This window comes from Musa acuminata, chromosome BXJ2-8, assembly GCF_036884655.1.
Source record: "Musa acuminata AAA Group cultivar baxijiao chromosome BXJ2-8, Cavendish_Baxijiao_AAA, whole genome shotgun sequence".
NCBI lineage: Eukaryota > Viridiplantae > Streptophyta > Magnoliopsida > Zingiberales > Musaceae > Musa > Musa acuminata.
Window position 1 is genome coordinate 46,127,885 of NC_088345.1, and position 27,080 is coordinate 46,154,964.

At 35.6% G+C, this 27,080-nt stretch overlaps 1 protein-coding gene across 4 annotated transcripts; it reads left to right on the forward strand.

Moving 5' to 3' along the window:
- Window positions 1-98: 98 nt before the first annotated feature.
- On the forward strand, window positions 99-26,150 carry LOC135619714 (DExH-box ATP-dependent RNA helicase DExH15 chloroplastic-like). 4 transcript variants are annotated; one of them, XR_010489453.1, is made up of 16 exons: window positions 99-629; window positions 3,657-3,832; window positions 5,674-5,787; window positions 7,252-7,360; window positions 7,446-7,532; window positions 9,256-9,374; window positions 10,428-10,602; window positions 10,743-11,342; window positions 11,426-11,704; window positions 12,409-12,615; window positions 13,188-13,544; window positions 14,080-14,316; window positions 18,440-18,660; window positions 21,953-22,122; window positions 23,139-23,238; window positions 23,322-23,338. XR_010489453.1 is itself a non-coding variant. In XM_065121984.1 (16 exons), exons 1-16 carry the CDS (start codon window positions 147-149, stop codon window positions 25,731-25,733), a joined length of 3,510 nt encoding a protein of 1,169 aa, XP_064978056.1. In that variant the 5' UTR covers window positions 100-146; the 3' UTR covers window positions 25,734-26,150. The 4 variants fall into 4 exon arrangements, 1 of the variants encoding a protein (XP_064978056.1); XM_065121984.1 differs by lacking the exon at window positions 21,953-22,122 and adding an exon at window positions 25,635-26,150 and having other exon boundaries at window positions 100-629; window positions 23,322-23,468; XR_010489454.1 differs by lacking the exons at window positions 21,953-22,122; window positions 23,139-23,238; window positions 23,322-23,338 and adding an exon at window positions 17,133-17,254 and having other exon boundaries at window positions 18,440-18,573.
- The last annotated feature ends 930 nt before the right edge of the window (window positions 26,151-27,080 follow it).

Consider the following 27,080-nt stretch of genomic DNA (forward strand, 5'->3'; position numbering starts at 1 on the left):
CTATATAACCTGTGAAACGGCCAATTAATTCTCGCAGTTGCGGTAATACAATGTAATGACTTGGTATCAGACATCCCATATAAAGAAAATGATGATAAGCCGACACATGCGTTCTCGGCCTCTCCACTCCACTTGCTGCCCCCGCTATGCTCTCCCTCGCTTTACCGCTGCCTTGCTCTTCTTCCTCTCCTGCTTGCCTCTTCGACTCCTTCCTTCCTCCCACCTCTCGCCGTCGCTACCGATTCCGCCGTTTCCTCAGTCCCCAGTCCGCCGTTTCTCCAAGAGCGAGGCTGCATCTTGTCCCTCTCTGTGCGAACCCTTTAGGCTCTGCTTCTCCAATAAGGGAGCAGTTATCTGATACGGACGAGGATGAAGAAGACGACGACGATGACGAAGTTGCTGCCATGGAGTACGATGATGGGCTGCTGGCCGATGTCGACCGGGAAGAGGAGGAGAGAGAAGGTGAGACTGCTCAGCTTGAGGCGGAGGCGGGGCCATCTGCTAAATTCGAGGAACACAAGTGGGAAAGAGTGACCAGGCTTCTTGCTGAAGTTAGGGAGTTTGGTGAAGAGATTATTGATTATGAGGAGCTCGCAGGGATATATGACTTCCCAATTGATAAATTTCAGGTTCTTTACCTTGTCCAATCTGAACAATCTTTTAGTTTACGGCAAAATTTATTTTTTGCTTTTTTGTTAAATTATTTCTTTTCTTGTTTAACAACAACAATAAGCCTTAATGTCCCAAACAACAACAACAACAAACCATAACGTGCCAACTATTTGGGATGGGTATGACATGGATGTTTTCTCACCAATGATCTCTGTATAAGCCATGTATCTAGTTTAATTAAGTGTAATTAAATTTCTTTTTTGTTTTTCTTGTGTCTTAGGTCTCGTTGTGTCTCTCGCCTTGTATCCATACACCTAATTGACTCACCTTCTCTAATTAGGGTAATCACGTTTTCTTTGAATATGTTCATATTGTCCTAAATATTTCACTATCATTTTATTCTCTACAGGAATTATATATAATTGTTTGCATATAAACATATTTTTATCCTATCTTTTCTGGATAGTCTGCTTATTCATTTTTTTCAATCTCATATCTGCTATACTAATTTTTATACATGCTGAAAGAGACATGTAGAAATTTCAAAAATATGAATTTTGGTGGTAAAATAAAGTGGCTAACCTATGTTATGTCTATGTAGGGTCTGTTGATACCAATTTAATAATAGAATTCCTTTTACCCACTGAACTAGCCATTGAAAATAAAAGTGGAAGTATTCCAATTCAAAGAAGAATTTTTCTCTTCCATTTCTTTTTACCCGCTCATAGACCTGTTGTGGACCCTTCTTGGGCTTCCAATATACATTTTGTGGCTGTTTAGTTCAAAATAAAATGTCATTGAAACTCTGCGTGTGATATGATTTTAGCCTCTTTTATAATAGAAAATAATTTCTAAATCCTACCAAGTCTCTGTAGGATATGATTCCCGAGAGATTCATGCTCAATCATCTATTAACTGACATATTAGGCTCTTTTGTTTGCTGTAGGGCTCATTTAGCCCTACGGCTGCACCTAGTGGCAGAATAGTTTCTAGTACAGGATGATCACACCATATGGTTTTTCCCCACGTGGCTTGACTCTATTAATGTCAATGCTGATAATGCTGAGGTCAAGCCTGGGGCTGCTGGGTTCGCTTTAGGATCAAACATTGTCATAACAAATGACAGTGTTTCTTGGATCACTTGTCGGCTAAATTTGCCTATCTAGGACCTTTAGAAGCACACAATCAAGGTGGCTTGAGCTTGAAATAAGTCTGGTAGTGTTCTTATCTGTAATGACTTGTGTTGGGTAGGGGTTGCATCATGTAACCTTCCAAAACTAAGTTTGATGATTTTGAGATCCTATGTCCTAGTGTATATTTTAGTAATTTTCCAAGCCGAAGAATCTATTTTTGGAAGAAATAAATTTTGGCTGCAGTAGTCTGTTTTTTGCTTTGCTTAATTTGTCATGCTATGAATTGGTTCTAATTTTTTTAACCCTATTTCTTTACTTGGCTACGTGCCTAATACATTTAATGCTATAGGGAAATTTTCATCATTTCTATTAAAAATGCAATTTCGTATCGGACCTTGGTATATAGCGTCGGTATGGTAGACTGGCACTCTCGATGTATCAGTATGTATCAGTTTATGAAAAAAGGTTCAAAAATAAAAAATAAAAAAATCCTATTTAAGGATTTTTAAAAATTAGAATGGACAGAGACAATGGAGGAGGGAAGGAAGAAGAGAGATGGTGATATAGAACTATCGAAGGAAAAGAGAAGGGAAGGAGGCAACAAGGGAGGAAAGGTGACGAGGCAAAATGAGAGTAGGAGGTAAGGAGGCTGCGGAGGACAGAGGACGAGGAGGAGAGACGGTGATGCATAAGGAGAGGAGGGAAGGAGGAGGAGAGGCTATTGTGTGAAAGGAGAGGAGGGAAGGAGGCGACAAAATATAGGAGGGGAGAAGGCAGTGGAGGAGGATGAGAAAGAGAAGAAGAGTACCAATTGCTAGGGCTGGCAACGGGAGACGCGGGCTGACACATGCGAGCATACCTGCAATGGACACAAGCGGCGAGGGATGTGAGCGATAGCATATGTGGACACAGGGGAGTACACATGAGAGATTAGGAACTTAGGATTTTTATTTTTTATTTTAAAATTTGAGAAAATAAAAAATACATTGGCCTTACCACCTAGTCCAGTCCAAGTACATTACTCAGCATCGCATAACACCCTTGCGATATCTGTGTATGTGAACATCGTGTGACATAGACAAATATAGCTAAGTCTATGAAATTTGGTATCAAAGCAGAAAAGCATGGTCACACAGAAGGAGCAACCTCCCTGCACACTGCAGTTGAAGGCCAGATGAGAATTCATGGGGAGGCAATCAGTGCCGGTGTTGTGGAAGCACAGGAAAAGGCTCACAAAGGTCGAGATTCACCTCAACCTCATCCAAGTGAACATGGATGAACTCTACTAAGGTCAACAAGGGTGGCTTAAGGTAGAGGACTCACCAGAAACCCTCCAATTGAAAATGCTAGGTGAACACTCGGCCTTCACTTGCCTTCAAAATCCTCTTTGTGTGTGATTGTTCAGTCCATTTGCTTGAGCCATTTATGCATAATAAAATCTAGTTGTTTTGTGTTGTTTGCAATCTTAATTTTGTTTTCCTTTTTTGTGCTTGATGAAAATATAGTACTTGTGTGTTTGCTTTTCTAACCTTTCTTCTTTGTGCAAATCCTCAGTGGACTATACGAGGTTAAGGTCTAGGCTGTCCTTTGCAGGCTAAGTATCATTTGAATATCGGATGCCTTAGGCTAACCTAACAAAGGATGTGACAGTCATGTTTGTACAGTTTAGCGAGTGGTACGCCTTGTATTGCACATGAGCTGATCCATGAGATGGTCGGTGGTTGGACCAGTAAATACCGGCTGTACCATATTGAACTGGGAAAAATTGCATTCCTTGGTTTCTACTATACTTTGAATTGAAAATATGTCATTGTCAGAAAGATGACACTCACACTCTTTGACAATCTAATTATAGTTGTTCCATTCTCTCCTTATTCTTTTTTCTGACTTCTCTTTCTGCATTTTGTGTAGCGTTTAGCTATTCAAGCATTCTTGAGAGGCTCATCTGTTGTTGTTTCTGCGCCAACAAGCAGTGGGAAGACTTTAATTGCTGAAGCTGCTGCAGTAGCCACCGTAGCCAGAGGAAGGAGGCTTTTCTACACAACACCTTTGAAGGCTCTGTCAAATCAAAAGTTTCGTGATTTCCGGTATATTTTGGTCAATTGATAGCTTTTTCAGTGGCAGAATAATAGACCTCTTACAAATACTTCTACCCATTTAATATAAGAATATGTAGAAGTTATCTTGAGATAAACTGCCAAAATACTAAATATTATTCAGGGAAGCTTTCAACTGCTCTCATGCCCTGATCATCTCAAGGCACATTATGTAGTGCATTTTGGCCATTCCTTGAGCTTTGTGTCTAAGGACTGAAGCTGACCTAAATCCAACATCTGACCCATATTTGGATATTTAGAGATTTTCTGAACAGCATAACAAGGAAATATTTTTACATTTCAAACCACAGTTTAAAACTGCAAACAACCTAATACATGACCTTGACTTTAAAAGACAGTACTCAATATAAATCTCTGGAAAAACTTGAACGATGTCAACCTAATTCAAAATAGACTATTTATACCAGGGCCACAACAAAATTTCTACAGTGAGTATTACCAATAAAGATGAATTGAGCACCGTAATGAGGCATCATATCATATCATTTGAAGCCACTTATAACTTCTGTAATATTCTAGAAAAGTCAATCATATCATCAACTTCCAAGAAGAGTTCAAAAAATTCCTAATGATTGTTGAATTAACTTTTAAGTTGATATCTCACAAGAAATACAAGGATTCACTAATTACATAATCATCAATAAACATATACACAAATGATGAAGCATTCCTGTTAGACAGATGAAAAAGAAAAAAACCTTTGAGGCCTGCAGCACCATCTGGTTTGTCATAAGAAGGCCTGATTAGTCTGAATAATTTCTTGCAAAATATGGTGAGAATTTATATAATTGTATGAAATACTATCTCAGTCTGGCTGCTCTACTTATCCTTTTTTAACATTGCTTATAGTTAATCAAGGCTAAATTTTTGGCAAAACTGTGTCAAAGAATCTTCTAGTAAGTAGTAACCACAAGTTTTTGTTTGAAGATTTTAGAATCCAGTATGTAGGAAGCAATTTGATTAACATAGTTGCAATTGGGGGTTTGATGAAAGAGATCACTAGTTCATGTTAACAAGTAAAGTTCTAAGCGATTTAATTATAATATTTCTGTGCTTACTAGATCTTTATTTCTCCCAAGGTTTTGATGGCTCTTTGTACCCTTTCAGGATAAGCTGAAATTTAACTTGAGCGCTTTATGTAATCATAAATACATTCAGCAAATCAGATGAATTAATAGCAAAGACTTAAAATTACGGCTATGCAATGATGTCATTTCTACGGATCAGAACTGATTCACTTGCATAACATGTTGAAATGGTCACAATGGTGAAATAGAGACAGAAGATAATGAAACCTAGAAAATTAAAAAAAAAGAGTAAAGAAAAACGACAGGAGAAGAGTAAGGTGGGGTGGATTTGTAGAATGATCAACTAAAGGAACTCCTTTGTGGTAATTTTATTACATTGAGGGGATGGTAGCAGGTGTCGTAAAAGCCTATTTCAGTTGTTAACATTTAGTTGCTATGCAGTGTCATGGCTGCAATATAGTTGTTTTTTCATGCCATCAACAGAGGTTAGAGGCCATCAACAGAGGTTAGAGGCCATTCAATTGTATGTCCTGTGATGGTTATTTACTTAAAAATCTTCTAGCCCACAATGTCTTCTTTGAAGTCAGAGTTTAGCAATTAGGCTAACCAAAAGATACTTGTTACTGAACAACTAAGATCACTTTGATAATTTAGCATAGGTTACCTCTTAAATTGTTTGAATTCTGTCTTTGTCGAAATTAATCTATATTCAATATTGTTGAAGTTTCTATTCATTTATGCCATAGTTAATTATTCTACTTTGATTCTTTGCAATTCTTTCAGGAGGACATTTGGTGATGCTTATGTTGGGCTTCTAACCGGAGATTCTGCTATCAACAAAGAAGCACCAATACTAATCATGACTACGGAGATTTTACGCAACATGCTCTATAAAAGGTACTCTTTAAGTGATTACAGAAGCTAATTTCTTATGCCCCAGGATCAACATGAACTGTCATATAGGATGATCAACATGCCTGAATATGATAAGTTTGTCCATTACCAATGCAAAATGGTAAAGATTTAAAGTTGATTCTTGATGAAATCCTGTACTAATGGCAAATTCATTAGATAAGTAATCTACATGTTTGCCTACGAATGGTCTTAACTTCATATATACTCCTTCCAGTGATGTATTTGATTTATTTATAAAATGACTTCCACAAGTACCTTCAAGTTCCATTAGTTGTACATTGAGATTCAATAATTGTGTTCACCTCCAGACTTGTTACCACATATTGTTCTAATTAACCAAACATATTTCTTCAACGTTTCCCTTCATTCCCATGAAAACTTTCTAATAGCTTGTCTTATAGTAATGTAGTAAGTGAAAGCTTGAAGCAACTCATAAGTGGGAATTGGTTGGGTAATTGATTTGATTGAGATTTCCTTCCTAGCTCGTGTTAAATTTTTTCCTTTCAGTCATTTAACATTTTTTTATAACCTATCAACCAAAACATCAAACATCTTAGCTTTTAATCCTAAGACATGATGTAACCCCAATGCTTGTAATGCTGATTTGTCTGCTGAATTCGAAGAATTTGGAGACGATGAGCTTCAACTTTGAGTTGCATATTGGCCGTGTAATTGACCTCAGTCTTTGATAAATTCACAAGTAACCAAATGCCAACTCATATGATTTATTACTTGTAGCATAGTCTTGCAATTTGTTTCCCTTGCCCACACAAAGAACTGATGTCATCTATGTAACAGGTGTGAAATGGATGGTGCCTGTAATCATATTTGGTCCCATGGATGAGGTCTACTTGTACCTTTCCTTGAGTGCCACTAATAAAATGATGTCAAGAGAGAGGATCATCTTGGTGTGGCTCTCTTTTCAACTAGAAGTAATGACCAAGATCTGATATATTAGTATTGATGTGAAATGGAGTTAGCATATCACACATGATACAAACAAATTGTGAAAAAAAAACCTATTTTCAACATCGAGCCACTTGTCCCATTTGGCCAACTAGGGCTTGATCAAACCAATAAACATGGTCAAAACAAATTGGTACAGTTGAGATTTGAAACTTTGGTCCATCGTATGGTGCCCTATCATGCAATGTTTCCATTTTTTTAGAATAATTCAAATATCTTGTTTTGAAGCATAAATTAACTAGCAGTTTTGTATTTTGCTAAAAATAAAAAGAAATAAGCAATCACATGATAAGAAAGTATGTGATATAATATAATGGATCTACTAGCTTGTCATCATAGGTAACATGCAAAATTAGTGAATAGTCATTATGCATTTCTCTTATCACTTCTTTTTCCATACTTCGTGTTTCCTTGTCCTTGATACTCTAAATAAATTGATGGTGCACATCAGTGATTACTGATTAGTACTGTGGATTTCAGTGTAGGAATGATTTCTTCTGCAAGTAGATTGTTTCATGTTGATGTGATAGTTTTGGATGAAGTGCACTACCTAAGTGATATATCTCGGGGGACAGTCTGGGAAGAAATAGTAAGTAATGCTATAGTTAGTTTGTGTTGCTTGAAATTTGAACTGCTTATTATTGATCTGAATGAACTGATACAAAATTAATCAGGTTATATATTCCCCAAAAGAAGTCCAGCTTATTTGTCTTTCAGCTACAGTAGCAAATCCCGATGAATTGGCTGGTTGGATAGGGCAGGTAATGCATAGACTGCATCTAGTTCTTGGTATGTAATTTATCATGTCAAGGAAGATGCTTGCTATTGATGCTAATTTATTGAAATCTGGACTGGAACAGTGAACATTCTAAAGAGTTCTTTTTTCCAATTTATTTTATGTAGAAAACTCCTCGAACTATTCAACCTAGGATCTTGTGTCATACTGATTCAACTATGAAAAATCTAATTTTAATTGAAATGATATATTAATAGTGGAAAAGGACTCATGTCCACGTAAACACACCATATGCAACAAAAGAAGGGGAACGTTCAACCTTGTCCCTGGCCCTACTTTGACAATGTTTGCTGGTCTGCACATAATATTTATATGCTGACATCTTTATTGCAGTCATATCATCTTCCTTTACACTGACCAACTTCATTATATTCACACCTGTGTCACTCAAAGATCCTGTTTACATTTTATACTCATGGCCAGAGGGATAAAGAAGTTTCCTACAACACTAATTGCAAATAGTTAAATGGTTCAACCGAATTGTAAACAAGGGTTGGAAGGTAACTTGAACTCTTTGTCGACAGATTATATAGACTGTTCTCTCTAAGAGATAAAAGTCAAAAGTTCCTCACAAGAAACATTTAACTATCTGAGGTAAGTCATAATTTTCTCTCTGAAATTTACCCTCTTGAAAGAACAATGTCCTTGGCCTGACAGTGTGGTTCAATTTGAAATTTGTAGGAATGGCATTCAGAAGTTCTAAGATGCAAATGAACCTCGACAGACTTTATTGCAAAATAATAGCCATCTCATGCAACGAAGAAAACTTTAATGTTCAATTTAAAAGTAGATCCTTCGTTCCTGGTTATCGAGAGAAGTAGTCTTAAACTTTCAAGTATACAAGTCAAGACGAATCCCTAAAAATTTAAAAGCATATGTGTTCTTTTCAAGGATATGCTAGCAAGAAGTTAAATTTCATACATGACAAATGTACTTCTTACCTAGGCTTTGTATGCTGGTTTGGCATTGATTTTGGCAACTAGTAGGTGGTATGCTGATCTTTTTACAGATGCTAGAAGGTTAATGCATAATTTTAATCTTTTTATAGATGCATGTGTGTGCAAACTCTACTTAATAAAAGATTTACATAACAACTAGAAGCTGTAATGTCCGAACTTTTTTATGTCAGTTACATGATCTTTTTGTGTCATTAACCTCTGTGTAATGCCATCTCTATTCTCTAATTAAATTAAGAGCACTGAGCATAGCATAGATATCCTTTGAACATGTTTCATCTCATCATAGACTGTTTCTTGTATTTTATCCTTTTCTACAACTTAACCTTATTGTTCCCTAATGTCATTATTTCTTATCTTTTCTAGTAACTCCATCCACAATAACATTCTAATCATTGTTAGCTCTACACGAATTTCTTATACATATTATTTCTTAATTTCCCTTTGCTCTAATACATAAAATACAACTGACCTTACAACTATATTTTACTTAATCTAAGGGGCTCACAATGATCATACAAAAGTCTTGATGCCCAAAAGAGTTTAATTGTAGAACCATCTAATCAGTAGGCTTGATACATTGTGAAAATAATACTTAAATTGGCTTGAGGCAGTTTCTAAGGTGATATGTGACAAATCCATGTGTTAGAAAATTATCAAGATAAATTTAATAGTTTCTTTTATTGTAATTTGTGTATTACCAAATGTTCCAACCTTCATTGTTTGACACAGATTCATGGTAAAACAGAGTTGGTAACATCGACAAAACGACCGGTCCCACTTACTTGGCACTTCTCGCTGAAGAACTCTCTGCTACCTCTTTTTGATGAGAAAGGGAAAAGAATGAATAGGTAATTACCTCTTCATACTTCAGTTGTTGTCCAGAAATTTTCCTATATGGTAATATGGTATACAACTGTTTGAAGCTGTGTGCAACTATTTTCTTAGTTTGCTTTTTTTATATTTTAGATGATCATGTTAATGTCTTTACTTATCTATACTGGGTGGTACACCAAATGATGACTGATTTCCATTGCTCATACGAAGCTTTGTTTTAAATTCTTTTGTACAAGTTTAGAAAAATTCTTTCCAACCTCCTGAATGAATTTATAATTTATTCTATAACAAATTGTGGTTCATCCATCATATCCTCTCCACCTAGTATGTTCCATTTGAATGCTTTTTCTTGGTAACTTGATGTTCACCTTAAAAATATCACTAATACTGGAATATGGAAACAGAAAGCTCAATTAACAGAGTTGAGTTGTTGACCTCTTTTGGAGGGTCAACTATTGGAATGTTTTAAATTCTAGTCTTTTATCAATGTGAAAATAACACTCAAGTTTCTAGGCATATTGTGATATACTATGGTGCTAACAGTTATTTTGATGACCTTTTGTGATCTTTAATTTGATTATTTTGCATCATCTTTTTCTAGTATATAATTAACCATGAAATGGTTAAACTCTACAAGGTTAGAGATTGTTCTCATGCCAGAATCTTTGATAGTATTTACTGGATGATCAGCAACTTTGATGCTGATATATTTAATTTCTTTTAATACTATGTCCATTTAGTCCAAGAGTTTTATTTTTAATCATATCTACTATGCTTGTTTCTTCTTTCTATTGTGTCAGATTTTAACAAAAAATATATCCAAAGAGGGGAGAGAAAAATAGAAGTAATTGATTTCAAGTTGTCCATACTTCAATTGCATCAAAATGGGGAAAAAGAAATACATTGACATTTAGTTTAGCATAGAATTTCATTGAATAGTTTGATCTGATTTTTGTGATGTAGGCCTAGAGATTATCATGCTAGCTGAGTCTTCTGTAGCTTTTTGTTTATTAGCTGTAAATTCGAAATTGATCTGTGGCTTTTGATCTATTTGTATGCTGCTGAAGGAAGCTCTCACTGGATTATTTGCAAACATCCATTTCAAGAGGTGAACATTTCAATGAAAGCAAAACTAAGAAGCACAGAATGGGCAAGGTTGAACGAGGTTATAGTAATGTTGCTCGTCTCTCACAACAGACACCATTGTCAAAAAATGATATGAACTATATTCGCCGTTCACAGGTATAGACTTTATTCACTTGTGGTCTCTAAGTTTGCAGGTTAATGCTTGCTTGTTTAACTAACATCAAAATATGCTTTTTGTCAACCATATGTTTTTTTCTTTAACCACATATCTTCTGAGATTATACTTTATGCATCAGGTTCCTCAGATTAAAGATACCTTATGGCACCTTGCAGAGCGGGATATGCTTCCAGCTATTTGGTTTATTTTTAGTAGAAGAGGATGTGATGCTGCTGTTCAGTATCTTGAGGATTGCAAGCTTTTAGATGAGTGTGAGGCTGGTGAAGTCGAACTTGAATATAGGAGGTTTAAGAAGCAGTATCCTGATGCTGTCAGAGAAGTTGCTGTGAAAGGTCTCTTGCATGGAATTGCCTCACATCATGCTGGATGCCTGCCTCTGTGGAAATCATTTGTTGAGGAATTGTTTCAGCGGGGTCTAGTAAAAGTTGTTTTTGCTACTGAAACACTTGCTGCTGGGATAAATATGCCTGCTAGAACAGCTATAATCTCCTCACTTAGCAAAAAGGGTGAAACTGGACGCACATTTCTAAGCCCAAATGAACTGTTCCAAATGGCAGGACGTGCTGGTCGGAGAGGCATTGATGAAGTGGGTCATGCTGTTCTTATACAGACTCCCTATGAAGGAGCTGAGGAGTGCTATGAGCTACTTTCTGCTGGGCTTGAACCTCTTGTTTCACAATTTACTGCTTCATACGGGATGGTTTTGAATCTCCTTGCTGTACGTAGTATGGTTATGTTTATCTCCTGTTAATTTCTTGTTCAGGTGCTTGTTGTAATATGTTGTCACCATGTTTTCCATAGGGTGCAAAGGTTACTCGTAAGCTTCATGATCCAGATGGTACAAAACTTTCTCACTGTGGACGAACTCTGGAAGAAGCTCGAAAGCTAGTGGAGCAAAGCTTTGGAAATTATGTTGGCAGTAATGTTATGCAAGCTGCCAAAGAAGAGCTTGAAAAAATACAACATGAAATTGAGTTGCTTTCTGTGGAAGTTACTGAAGATGCTATTGATAGAAAATGCCAGGAACAGTTATCTGAGAATGATTATGCTGAGATCTCTAAACTGCAAGAAGAATTAAGGGTATCATTCTCTTGTCACATTTTGAAGTTTGAGGTTACTACAATATTATTGAGTCAAGCACTTAATTTTTGTATTGATTTATGAGTTGCTATTCAGTTTGCATTCAACAGTTAATAATGTTTTGTTTATTTTTATTAATACGTAATTTGTGATGGGATATGTTCTGATATCAAAATTTGAGTTTAAAAAGATGAATTGCTTTTTCAATGTTTTGGTGAATGAATGTTTATTTATACTGATTTCATGGATTTTTCTTCGTTGTTATGTACCAGGATACCTAAATGTTCTGGACAAATAAATGTTGCCTAGTAAAAGTTATGACTTGAACTAAAGAAATAAATATAAGTACATCTTTAGAATAAACCAAACTATAAAATATTTACAGTTAGTCCTTGATTCTTCCATCAGTTGTTTGGACATGAAATCTTCATGGGGAAGTGCTGGTATTAAGATTTAAATAAATTACTTCCCATACTGTTTTGTGTATGTGGAAAATTTTCTTATAATGTGATAATGGACATACAAGGATACTTATAGAAACTACAAGAACCATCATTTTCAAGAAGTTAGAAATGATGCATCTTGAATGTTAGTGCATAATTAATACGTTTGCTACTTTTTTTTATTAGAAGTAAATTTTGATTGTTTTCGGCACAAAATGTTTGCTATGTCCCCAGTTCTGTAGTGCTTAACTAAACTCTCAGGCTGAGAAACGAACAAGGACTGAACTCAGACGACAGATGGAGATCAAAAGAATGGCTGCTTGGAGACCGCTTTTAGATAAGTTTGGAAGTGGAAACCTTCCATTTATTTGTTTGCGATATAAAGACAAGGAAGGAGTTCAGCACAATATACCTGCTGTATATGTTGGAAAACTTAGCTCTTCTTCTGTCCAGAAGATCATGAATATGGTCAGTGTTAAAAACCTAGAATTTTTGTATATTTCTACATTTGCTAGTGCTAATACTTTCATTTCAAGTGCTATCTTATTGCTACATCTCATAACTTTTTAAGTGGCATCATGCAAATATTTTAATGGAGATCTTAATAAAAATGTGAAAGCACCATCTCTAGTGAATAAATACATATTTCTTGACCGGTAAAGATGGAAAGAATTGAAATAAATTGTTTGATCGATATTTAAGTAATCACTTAGATGGAATTGACATAAAGGTTTCACGTTAGAATTTATTGGTGGGAGATTATGATTAGAAAGGTGAGTTAATTGGATGTATTCAGGTAATGTGTATCGTTTTGTCCTGCATGTTTAACATGTTGGTTCGCAATCTTGGTTTCAGATTCTTTTTTGATCAATTGCTGTAGTACATATTTTACATGTTTTCATGGACATATATATTAGAAGGCAGGTCCTTCCAGCTGGCATTGGTTCCATTTTCCCCCTAATTGTGTTTTTGTTGCACCTTTCTTTGCTTTGTTGGAAAGATGGAAAAACATTATTGATGCAAAATATTGATTGCTACAGGTTAAGTTGGATTCTTCTGATTTTGACAACTTGGAGACAGGTTCTAGAGATGTTGCAAGTCATGAAGATGGCAAACCAGCATATTATGTGGCTTTGAGTTCAGATAACTCATGGTATCTCTTTACAGAAAAATGGTTAAAAACAATATATAGAACAGGGTTTCCAAACATCTCATCACTTGATGGTGATATTCTACCACGAGAAATGTTGAGGAACCTTCTCATCAAGGAAGATCTGCAGTGGGAAAAGATTGCTGATTCTGAATTTGGGTCATTATGGTCCATTGGAGGTTCTCTTGAGACATGGTCATGGAGTTTAAATGTTCCTGTATTGAGTAGCCTTTCGGAGGACGATGAGGTTTTTATCTATCCCAAGTTATGCCTGCTATGCTTTTATCCTGAACTGGTTAATTTGTTATATATTGCTCGAGTGTCTGCTTTCTTCATTCTTGTAAAGATGGCCTTGACTGGCTGCACTATGCTTTTATTCTGAAATGGTTAATTTGTTATATATTGGTTGAGTGTCCACTTCCTTTGTTTACATAAAGATAGCCTCGATTGGCTGCAGCAATAAAAAGTATTGTTAAACTATTATAACTAGGATATGCTAAAATCATCAACAGATTCTGTGGTTAAATCATAATCTTTTTAGGATAAATCCATTTCCGCAACAAACTTCATGCCTCAAAATCCTAATGAATTTTATTTTAATATTTTCTGCTATTTGATTTAAAAACTTCATATTTTTGTTTAAAGGACTTAAGAAGTCAAAATCAATCAAGAAAATTAGTTGTCCAGGTCTTATAATATTGTTGAGTTGTGAATGACATGCATATGAACATAATTTGTTGAATGATGATGATTGAGGAGGTTGCTTTATATTATTGTGACAGGTGGCAAATCAATCTGAAGCATACCGAGATGCTGTTGGACGTTACAAGGAACAAAGAAGCAGAGTCTCTCAATTGAAGAAAAAGATAACAAATACCAAAGGGTTTAAAGAATTTAAGAAGATCATTGATATGACCAAGTTTATAAAAGAGAAAATGGAACGCCTGAATGCTAGATCAAATCGCTTAAGTAAACGAATAGGACAAATTGAGCCAACTGGTTGGAAGGAATTCTTGCAGGTGTAGTGCATATCTACTAAGATATTTGGATTTTGAATTATCACAGCAATGTTTCAATGCCATGTATGGTGATGCTACTTTAATATGCTGCATTAGTAAAACTGTAATGTTTTCTATTGTCCAATTAATTTATCAACCTTATGCTTGGTTGGATAAAATATTACATAGTTCAATTAAAACAATATATACAAATAGGTAAATTGATAAATTCTCACTAATAAGTTTTCCATTGGAAATCCTATTCCATACGATGAAATCAGTTCAATTTTCCAAGAGGATCACCTTTTGCTAAGTTGAATGGTGCCTATTGATGAGATGAATTATAATTTTTAATTAAATGACAAAGTGTAGTGTTAATTTTTTGGTTCCAGTTCTCTGATTACCTTTATAAGTTACTATTGTAAGCAGGGTTCACAATTTCGATGTGAACCGCCTGGTACGAGCGATACGTACCGGTTCGAGAAGATACCGGTACGCGGACCATCCTCTACCTGACAGTATCAGTGTTTTGATCGGTACCGAGGCGTACCGACCAATACCGCCCTAGATTTCGACTATTACCAAGACATACCAATTGGTACGCCCTGACATGGTAGGTGAAGGTATTTTTAAGGTTTTAGGGTGTACCATCGGTATGCCCTAACGTACAGATGGTATATACCGATACGTACCGTACCGAGCAGAGCTCGGTACGCTGATATGGACCGGTATTCAAAACCCTGATTGTAAGCTTATATGGAAGCTCAAGAGCATGAATAGTCATACCAGTTTGTATCACTCTGTTTAGATTGTATATACTGGTCCATGAAATCTTGGCATGTGCACCATGCTATACTAGTGTTATACTCAGGACTAGAGCGAAACTTGGTATGCTGACTCCTATATGTTGATATAGGTTCAGTACACTTTGAGATCTATCATCTGGTAGCAGTCCATAACCTGCTTTGACTCAGCTGAGTGCAGATTTAGCCCCTTTCTTGACTTGGACACCTTGCTTCATCCACGTATCCTATGGGAGATACCACATACGCCAGACCAGATTCAGTATTCTTGGTTTACTTAAAAGGTTCATGAGGCATACGAACATCAAATTGTGACCTAGTTGACAATAGTTGAATCACAGCTAGCCTTTAGATACGATGACCATTGGTTGGCTGTTAAACCTCCATTCATGAGAAATCAACTGACAGTTCTCCAGTCTCCCAGAGATATCATTAGTCATGACTAGTTGATCTTTCTGTAAAAGTGGGATAAATTTAAGGGTTATGGCTTATTTCTAATGGATGCTCTAAATCATTAAGAGCTGTTGACCCAATCAGGCAACCCCATGATAGCTTCTAGACAATGCCTAATCACTAACTGTCGAGGTATGACGTTCTTTTTTTTATTTAAAATGTCATGTTCAGGACTTTAAAGTACTCATTGACATGTTCTTTTCATGTAATCCGTACTTGAAACATATTTTTCATTCATTATTCACTCATAATATAGTCAAAACTCATGTTTATTTACCAATTATTAGCTCCTATTAGGTCAAACCCATAAAAGAAAAATCCTAAATCTGGTTTGTATTTATTTGCAGCTAGTTTTGAAATTGGACCCATTGTAATGGGTACAGGAGGATATCAACACATGGTACACCATATTATACCCTTCATGGGACCAGTCAATCCAAGGGCCAAAACTAGTCTTGGACCAAGATTTCACACCTTCAGCTAGTGATTGACCAGTCAATCCTCCTGTTGCAGGAGGATGGTTACTTGTCCTCTAAAGATATCACTGATTATGCTTGGTCGATCTTCCTATAAGAGCTTCATTGTAATCTCGATAGATCCATGTTTTTTGTTTATTATTCAATAACATTCATGTCCCTTGCATATACCACATGATTAGTTTGCAATGATAATACATTCATCATATATATATATTCAGAACACTTGGAAAACTTTGGGACAACATCTAGACTTAATTTTCCTTCCTGTAAATATTAAACTCCACATTGAAATGGTTCTTGATTTAAAGAAAGAGAGGGAGAAGGGCCAAGAATCGCAAACTGCACTATATGCCATTATTTTGTGGAGACAATTGACCACCTCATCATATCTTGTTGATTTTATGTGGGCTCTAACACTTTCCAATTTGATATACTCTTTCCCTGCTCTATGAGACAATTGCACCTATTGAATACTAGAGTAGGGTTGTTTGATGTTGCCTATCTCTTAGAAAATATGGAAACGAACAAACTGAAAGAACTTCTTATTCAATCAGTCTTTCCATCCTCCCTTGTGTTGTAAAGAATGTCACTTATAACCCAATTTTATGGGGTGAATCGTGATTTTGGCTGATTAAATATTTTCTTTTGGTAGGAGGAATTAAATCTCAGGTACTACTCCCATGCGGATTACCCCTTGAATTGCTAAGCATGTTGATACTGTCAGTATATCTATTAGTACTAGCTGATTCCAATTTAGAATTAAAGAGGAAATAGAGAAATCATAAGTACTAGCAAATAGCAATAATAATTTTATTGTGATGATGATAATATTTAAAAGGCAAAAAAAGTGAGTTTTAATATAACCATAAGGTTGCACCTTCATGGCCTATGTGACCAAGGGACGAGTCACTGAAACAACTTCTCTACTTATAAGTAGAGGGTAAGTTTGTTTATCGACTCCTGTATCCCCTGTATTTGCGGGAGCCTTATACGCTAGATACTCTTGATGATGATGATGATGGTAAGTGATAACAATCTTTAACCTTCTTTAGTTCTATTCTCATTTCTTCTCTTATTCTCATATCTCCTTCCCCCACTGCAGTATTGCTTAGAGCAGGGTCATTGCTGTTCCTCATAGTCCTTTTTTTTGGAGTCAAGGGGATAAGCATGTAAAAAGAAGAGTTCACAAGGTGCTATGCATGATGTTGCTCTCTTATGATTTAGGTGAGGTTTCTCTAGTTTTAGATTATGACCAGTTCAATTTGCTACATGTCACCCTGAACTAAGTGGCTTGCTACATGTCACCCTGAACTAAGTGGTTCATGTGTACATTTTAAATTTGGTATTGGATCCAATACTATCCCCTATCGGACTAGAATATACCATCATACCTGCTAATACGGATAAGAAACAAAGAAAATAACAAGGAGGAAGGTTATAGAAAATTAGAATAAAAAGTGTGGGATGGAACCAAAAGTGACCTCTTCCTCCTCTTTTTCCATTGCCTCAAATTCTTCTTTTCTTCTTTTTTTTTGCAGGCAAAAATTTTCCACTTGAATGCTTTTTCTTCTTTGTTCACACTTAACCGCTTCCCTATAGAGAATTAGAGATGGAGGGGAGGAGATCACAACTCTGTTTCTGATGGATTTAGACCCAAAGCTTTCAAAAATCAATTTGATTTTGACAAAAAAATTTAGTGGGATTTTTTTTTGGTTGACAGCAGCCTGGTTTGATCCGTCTAGCACTGGATCATTATGTTGTATGTACTAACTGCACTATAAGCATTAAGCAGCATACCATGTTCTTCAAAACTGGTACGTACAGAATGCTATAGTAGTTAAACAATACCTTTTCTTATACTCTCCTTTTGTCCTATCTTTTTCTACTTTCTCCTCTTCCCCTTTAGGAAAATTCTGTGAACTACTCATTTTCAATGTATTAAAGTTGTTTGCTTCAGTATATTTTGCTTATAACAAAATGTGTAATCAATCAGCTATTCAAATTGTCACTTATTCTACCTAAACGGTGCATCTTTGAAAAAGGAAACATTCATGGTAAACTCAGTTCTAGTTGGAATCTTCTTACTAGTACGTGTTCAGAGATCAATCAGATATTACAGAAATATATCTCTGTTTTATGCTTGTATCTCATGGGTGCCTGCTTTTGTGTGTGCAAGTTTCTCTGGTGCTTGTGCATAAATATGTTAGTGCATCACATCATTGCTTCCATGTCTACAATATCATTATTCATGTGTATTGTTGTTGCATATATGCAAGGATTTGAAGGCAAGGTTGCTGAACATCTCAGTATCTGATTTTCTAGCTCGTGGTTTTTTAATCTTTGCTCTTCATCAATTCAGTTGATTTCAAGATTGCTAAACTTATATCAGTTTATGTTTCTTCTGATTAGATAAGCAAAGTAATACAAGAAGCAAGAGCATTGGATTTGAGCACTCAGGTTATATACCCTTTAGGTGAAACAGCAGCAGCAATTCGAGGAGAAAATGAGCTATGGCTTGCAATGATACTTAGGAATAAAGTCTTATTAAACCTGAAGCCAGCACAACTCGCTGCTGTATGCGGAAGTTTAGTTTCAGAAGGAATCAAAGTGCGACCTTGGAAAAGTAACAGGTTGGTATTTCTGCCAAATCAATCTTATACTTTTATTTTCTTAATTAAAAACTTTTCCTATGAACTTGCAATAAACTAATTACTACACAGTAAAATAAATAAATTAAAGAATTGAAAACATAAGAGCTTACAAATTAGAATTTTTTAAAATTTTTAAAATAAATGGAGTATTGAAATGTAATTGATAACATAAAGAGACAAAAAACAAACAAGATGGTCATTTATTCAAATTATTAAACTTATAAGGAATGGTTTTAAAACCTAGATGGATCTGTCTGTATCAAACGACTGGAGACCAGGACACGTACAGAGTGATTTTCCCTAATTCGGTCTGAAACATCGGATACTGCCAGTAATCCTACCAAAACTGGGCTTACCAAATCAAAGTCAAAACCAAGTAAAAGGATATGCATCTTCTCTTTCATGGCTGGTCGTGCCTTCTTGAGAAATAAATGGGATGGTCCAAGGATTGAAATATTTGTTGTATATTAAATTGAGCTCTGCTCAGGATTGAAATTGATACTTATATTGATCCCATTGAGTGCTAATACAGGCAGGTACCAATCACTACAAACCTATCTGGATCGTATCCATTTCAGATCCAATAATTTCATCATCTTTGATATTTTTAAACTTTCATTATCTCTTTGATATTTTATGACCTATTATCAATTATAAAAAGAAGAAACATATATAGAAACAAATAAAAATGTTGAAGCTAGCATACAAGTTCCACCATGAGGTTTATATTCAAACATTAAACTTGTTTTAAATCATAAAATACATGACCATTACAAAGTTTTGGTGTCCACCTTGGTTAAAAAACTGCTCAGACTGATATGACCCAAACAGTAAATACCAAGCTGATGGAGTTTCTGATTGTGGACCAGCCCATTTTGAACAGTTCTGGTCTGCTTCAGAGTTTAATCAAAAACCCTTTTAATATATTGTAAACTGTAAAGTATATTAAATTCACCCTCATTTCTCTCTCTCTCTCTAGCATTGTCAACCCTTAAGCCCTTTATGACATGAAGTACGACATCACCGCCCTCTGCCATGGGCCCACTCATAGCTCACTGCCACTAGCACTTATCCTCCTCTCTACCTCTGCCTCCTCTTTCTCCTCTTCTTCGAGTCCTGACCATCTATTTTGCATCATAGTAACACCATAGAGGTCCCTCTAGCTTTTAAAAGATGTCATCCATGTGCATGTTCTCAAGCTCGTCATTAAGATACTTTTCTTGCAAACTCATATGGGGTAAGGGGTTGAATATAGTTATTTGGGCCAGTATAAGGGCATGTTGTTAAAAAGACCACTTAGCAATTGTCCAGACAATATTCTTATTATATGTTAGCCATTAGTCCTCTTATGTTTTGACATTCAAGACTAAATCACCATGGTTCAAGGTCTCTGGCATCTAAAGTCGACCTGTCTAAAGTAACTGAAGGAACCGGTATGCCTTCTACTTGGTGTTGGCATGATGCTCATGCCTATTCAACTCACTAGCGTCATCACCATTGTCATAACCAGTGATGTGTCAATAGCATTTGATCCTCATTGCCTGCTTGTACATCATATAATGATACATAGACACATGGACGCCAACAATTTTGTGGCCATCCGAATGACCTCATTACTGATTAACAGTAGAATTCCTATATGTCAACCCATTAAATATTTGAATTCCTATCTCATTGTTTCTTCTTTAGGATCTCTTGGCTCCCAATTCTTTGCTGAAAACTAACCTTACTAATGATGTGAAGAAATCCCTAAGCCAGATCCATCTTCACCCTTTCGATTCTTCCACCATGACAATTGTAATCATAGTGAACACCTTGCTAATGATGGAGGCATTTAAAATGTCTATCATGTTTTCATGCTAGGGTCGACACTTTTTTTAGGCTTTTGTACCATCTCATATAAACATTGTTTAATTTAATATTATAAGATTTAAACTTGATTGCTACAGATTTGACCTAGATCCACATAGATCTAGGCTACATCAGATCTGATCCAGATCCACGTAGATTTAGGCTAGTTCCTTGGGGTTTAACTGTGTTCGGCCTAGATCTGCCCAATCCTAGTTTAATATAACTTGGATTTATTATTAGTCTAATAAAGAATTAGAATGCTACATGAAAGTTTCAATAATAATATCTTGAATGTGGAATGGGCCCTCAAATCTGATAGAAGAGTGTCAATGAATCTTTGCTATGGAGTAAAAGAGGTCTTTGGATTTTGAATCTTAGTGAAAGAGGAAAGTTCAGTGAAACAGGAGCGGAGTAGAGAGGAGACTTGACTGAAAGTTCAGTTAAGGGTCTGTCCTTGGACCTTTATGGGTGAGGCATGGAAATATACTAAATACCAGGCAGTAAGCCCAATATTTGAACAGGTATGTACCAAGTACCAGGCAGTATGCACAATGTTGTTGGCTGGGATTATAGATATGCAATAAGCCCTGGTCTGTTTACCCAACAAGAATTCGACCTTGTGTTGGTTGCCTCTGAAAAGTAAGGTGGTTGATAGTGTAGTTTTCGTCATAAAATTTTTTTTAGGAACCATCAAGTCTTCTATTTAAATGGGATTAAGCTTGTTGGTTTCATAAATTGGATACAAATATGTGACAGAAATGATTAGAAGTTTGTAAGGGCTAAAAGTGAGCCAATCTTCACTCAGAAAATGACCTGGCAGAAATTTGGAAGATCATATGATATTTTATCCGGAAAACAAGAATATATTAAATGAAAGATGTCAGAAGCAATGTTCCAGTTATAGAGATGGACTGTGAGAAATAGAACCAAAAACAATCCTTTTGAGCATTTAAACAAGTAATATGCATCTTTTCAAATAGATTGTCTTTTGGAAAAGCCACCATTGTGGTTAGGGTGCTGAATTAAATTACAAGTTAAGGGATTCAATATACATTATTTTTAGTTGCATGAGCATGGTTACTAGGAGATGACAGCAGCAAAAGGATGCTAGCTGATGACTACAAAAGCCTTTTTGTATTTGAAGAATGAACACTTGGAATTGCTTATTGTATATGTATCAAATGTGTCAAAAATGATATTTATAAGATAATCCCGAGGTACATGTCAAATACTTTCTCAAAGTATCTGATTCTTAAAAAAATTATTCTTTTTGAAAATTCTTGTACTAACTACTAAGATATATAGGATACAGTACAATACTTCATGGATATTTTTTGGGGAATTTTTCTTAGTGTAGTATTCATTCTTAATTATAATGATGGAACCAGTGTTTTTAAAAAGTGCTCGGGTGTTTGCCTAGGCGTTTGGGCAAGGCAAGGCAAGGCAAGGCAAGACTTGAGCTCCTCACAACACCTCGGGGCGAGGCGTTTCAATGAAGCACTGCTCAGGCGTGCGCTTGACCCAGGCGCCTACTCGGGCGAGTGCCTGAGCCAAATCAATTCGACTTTGAGCATGGGTTCAACTAGCCAAGTAAGTTGGTTTAATCGAACCAACTAATGTTACTTACCCTAACACTGCAATCCCCCTCCCCGCGCACCCAACCCAGTGAAAGAAACCATAAGCGAAACCCTATCGCTTGTCCGCCTTCTTCATACACTCTGTCAATCGTTGCAGCTCTGTCTGCTACCATCGGCAATGTTGTACACTCCGTTCACCACTGTAGCTCCATTCATCGTCGTCTGCAACCTCGTTCGTTGCTTTCATCCGTGTCATCCACCACCCTGTCCATCTTCGTTCTTCACTTGTTTCTGCCTTCCCCCACATTCCTCTATGGTTGTCGGTTGCTTCTCTATCTTCTCAGTCCTCCCTTTCTCATTTTATAGGTAATATTTTCATTAATTAACTTGCTGCATGATATTTAGGTGGTGCACTATTACTCTGTTAGGAGTTAGAACTTAAGAGTTTAGAACATATTAAGGTGGTGCTCTGTTAAATTTTATAGGTAATATAATATTTTTTAAATTTTAATATTCGAGAGTGCCTTGTTTTAGTCAGGTGAGTGCCTAGGCCTCGGGCGTTTTGGGACTTTGGTGTCTTTTGACACTTAGCGCTTTTAAAAGCACTGTATGGAACTATGATTAAACAGATTTTTTCCTATCATGTATTGGACATGAAAGATTAGTAAAAAATAATAGAATGATTTTGCTTCATTTATCGTAAAGCCATGATGTTTCTATATGATATTGGCGAACTATGTTAATACTCATTATGAATTATGGTGCATGGGATATACTTATTATTGATTATTAATAATGCTATACAAAGTGGTTGAACTTTGTCTTATATAATATGATATATCTCATAAATATTTTTTATTTTCATATCCATATTGTATCTTATCTTATTTTTCAATTTGTATCAACATGTTGGTGTCATATATCTGGACTGTATTGGTGCCTTACATCTGTATTCATGCTTTACAGTTTTTTGCGAACTCCCTTTAGTCCGAAAGTACCTTCTTTCTGATGATTTTTTCCTTGTTTCAGCTATATTTATGAGCCATCCTCAATTGTGATTGATGTTATCTACCTTTTGGAGGAGCAGAGAATATCTCTTATCCAAATTCAGGATAAATATGGCGTCAAGGTTTGTTATCATCTTTGGTAAATGTTTACTTCTCATAAAATTATAGATTTGTTAAATTTATTCGTCTTTCATTTACTTTACAGATACCCTGTGAGTTAGACGGTCAGTTCTCTGGAATGGTTGAAGCCTGGGCCTCTGGTCTAACTTGGAGAGAAATAATGATGGACTGTGCTATGGATGAGGGGGACCTAGCTAGACTATTACGTCGTACAATAGATTTATTGGCACAGGTTGGTTGTTTTAATCTGATGCTTTTTGAATTTAAAACCTGCAGTTCATGAAGATACCAGACATCAGTTTGGTGACTAATATCATAATTTACATGAGTAATTTAGTATTTTTGCAAATTAATTGGCATTCACAGTTTTTCTGAATCATTATGTTTAACAAGTTTCTGTGTTTAATTAGAGGTCTTGTAGTTTATACACTCGTTATTATCTTAAAAAGCTAAAACCCATTTTATGCTTGCACATTGTTATTCAGATTTTTAATTTCATTAGTTCCAGTTATGGAGTTAAAGGAATTGTCTAGGTATGGGTTGAATCCAGTTTAGTGTCAAGACAAATTAAGCCATAATCCAAACTATTTTCTTATTAGTTAAGAGTGTTACTTGTAATTCTGAACAACAAACAAACAAACAAGTCATGATATTCCAAGTATTTGAAGTTGGTTATATGAATATTTTTTCCATACTGTCTAAGGTACTATTACTTGTTAAATCAAAGATCATGTAAATATCTTTTATTGTTTCTGGTGAAGTCGGTCTCTCTTTACCTTTCTCGAATTGAATAATAGACTCATCTTATCTGATACAACATTTGTAGGTCTCTCTACATCTTCTTGTATTATGAATAATAAACTCATCTTATCTTATACAACATCAATAGGTATCTCACACCCACTATCTCATCTATACAAACTTTTGGTACATGTAGTTTTATAACTACCTAACCCTCCAATCAATAAAACATGGGTAGCCTAATAACTGTCTTTTAGAACTTTTCTTTTTAGTTAGAACACATTCAATGATAGCAAAGCTCACAATGCCTCTCTCCACTTTAACCATCTTGTTTTTGCTCTGAATAATATTTTTAATCTCTCCATTTTGTTGAATAATAGTTCGAAGACGCCTAAAACTTTCACTTATAAGAACTTACTGTCCATCTGAATATGCCCTCAATTATCCTCTTATAGTACTGAATTATATTTCATAAATCTTAGTTTACTTATTCTAAAATCTTTACGTTTTAAGATAGGTCTCATATCTAAACTGATTTTCTAAGATTTAGAAAAAGCTATCTCCTTTTCTAAGTAGAAAAAATAAAAAGAAAAAAGGAAATTAATCTGTACTAATTCTTTTGGCCCTACTCTTGTGTTGTTGCCTCCAAATAGCTTGGGTTCATCATAGTTGCAAATTTCTAGTTCATCTTCACCCTTCTTCTCACACTAATACTTTTTATGATCAAATCTTTTAAATACAATAAGAGAATTTGATTAATGGGCCTATAAGCGTGTAGCGGCAAAACCAACAAAAATTGAAATGTTGCTACTCATTACAAGTCACTAGCACAAGAAAAACTATTATTTAATTAATGATTTGGTTATGTGGTGAAGGGCATATGGTTTATATCTGAAAGATACATATTGGCCATTGTACCAGACATGTTAGGAGTGTCGGTGATAAACATTCATGAGGTAGAGTTTGCAAAACCTAGGATAATGTACTGCCTTAAGAACAGAAATTGCTGACTGCAGAGAAGATTTTAAACTTCAAGAAAGGGCAGTGGTTTGCAAGATAGAAAAGTTAATGGAAGTCAAATCTTGGTTCCAAGAACATTCCTCTTGAAGCTGATTTGTGTCATCATCATAATCATATGCTAATTAGAGATCAAATTATGATCTCATATAAAATACTTCAATTGTCTTTGTCATTAAAGATGGAAATGCATGCTTCATGAGTGTCACTCCAACTAAAACATGGATTAAAAAATCAACTGGGCTAGATTTGAAAGGGAATTCAATCTGCATATCCATCTAAAATGACAAGGAATGGAAGATTGATTACCTGTGCTGAAATGTTGCCTGATATGACTCGACAAATTTAGAGTTCTGTAACAAATAATAAGCATCTGAAAAGGTATGGGAATTAATTGCTAGAGTAAAAACAACTCTAAAATAGTTTCATTGGAAGAGATAGGATGTGTTTGGAAAGGTAGTGAAACTGCCCTATGTAGCTTAAAATTTCAGCCCAGACATCCACTATTTTTTTCACTTCAAAAGCTGCTAAGTCGGGTGGGTGCATGTATCTTTTGCAATTAGCATTGCTTTCTTTTTGGTTTCAGTTTGTTACAATGCAAACAGTATACTGACACTTGATTTGCTTGCATCTATTCCAGATTCCTAAGTTGCCAGATATTGATCCACTTCTACAAAACAATGCGCTGCTTGCATCCAGTGTCATGGACCGAGCACCCATAAATGAACTTGCGGGTTGATTGTGTATTGTTGATTGGCCAAAGTACACTGAAACCGCTTGATTATTGTTACTGTGCAGGAGAAATGCAAGCAGAGTTCAACATGAAACATTGATTCCCACATTCCATTGGTTATTAGATCCCTGATCGTGGCATAGAACCTATTATGTTTGTTGGTTCATCCTCTGCTTGCACCAAGGTTCATGCTTTCAGGAATCCGCTCGGCAAAATATTGCTCATGAAAAAGACCTTGGGGGCTCGAATTGTATTTAATTGATTAAGTTAATGAACTTCGATGCCATTTGATCCAAATCAGGATTCACCTCCAATACGGATTTGGACGAGTGGATCTGATGGCAAACGAGACCATTGACCTTCCCTGAATCCATTTTTTGTGGATATAAATAAATAAAGAATTTATAGTCCTTTTATAATTTATTCTCTTTGTCATGGTTTTGCTGACAGTTAAATTTTGATTAATTTGTTCAAAATTATCAAATGGTAATTTATGGATAGGTGATGGAGGATTAGGTTTGTCTCACTAGTTTTTTCTTTCTCCATTTTTGTGACAGTTAAATCTTCTTTCTGAATTCTCTTTTGTGTGCGATTGTTCAGTCTATTTGTGCACATTTTTTGTTTAAAGTAGTTGAGTTGGAGCTATGACTTGACATTGTAACTGAAGGTGAAACTCTACGGAAATATAGAGTGCTTTGTGGGAGTAAGAGTTTCTACCAGAATGATCGGATGCTTTGTTGTGGTGAAGTCTCTACAAGAATTGGAATCCTAGTAAAGTCTCTACAAGAATGATTGGAATCCTAACTAGCTCAGTAAGGATAGATGATTGGAATCCTAAATGATTAGAATCCCAATTGGCTCAGTTGGAGATCCAAGTTCAAAGATTGATAGGTGACGTTAGAGAGTTAGAGTAAGGAAATTGATAGCTCATGTATAGTTAGTTACTCATTCAAGTAACGCATGCAAGTTAAGGAATATCTCATTATCATCTCTCATGGAGAGCATGAGCTCCCAAACCATAAAGCTTGGGGGGGGGGGGGATGCTCGGGATTTTAAAGAATTAAAAAACTTTCTTTTTGATGGATTAATACTTTAAAATAATCCTATCCAAATTGATACCTGTCGGAAACAACAATATATCTCATTGAGAATGCAACAATATATCAAATGAATTCTTTCTGAATTCTCTTTGTGTGGGATTGTTCAGTCTATTTGTGCACATTTTTTGTTTAAAGTAGTTGAGTTGGAGCTATGACTCGACATTCTAACTGAAGGTGAAACTCTACGGAAGTATAGATTGCTTTGTGGTAGTAAGAGTTTCTACCAGAATGATCGGATGCTTTGTTGTGGTGA

Bases quoted from the DNA above. Each gene is read 5' to 3' on its own strand.
- LOC135619714 (XM_065121984.1), top strand. From the start codon at position 147: ATGCTCTCCCTCGCTTTACCGCTGCCTTGCTCTTCTTCCTCTCCTGCT. The intron at 11,343-11,425 runs GTACGTAGTATG...TGTTTTCCATAG, and splicing joins TGGTTTTGAATCTCCTTGCT to GGTGCAAAGGTTACTCGTAA. The intron at 23,239-23,321 runs GTTTGTTATCAT...TTTACTTTACAG, and splicing joins AGGATAAATATGGCGTCAAG to ATACCCTGTGAGTTAGACGG.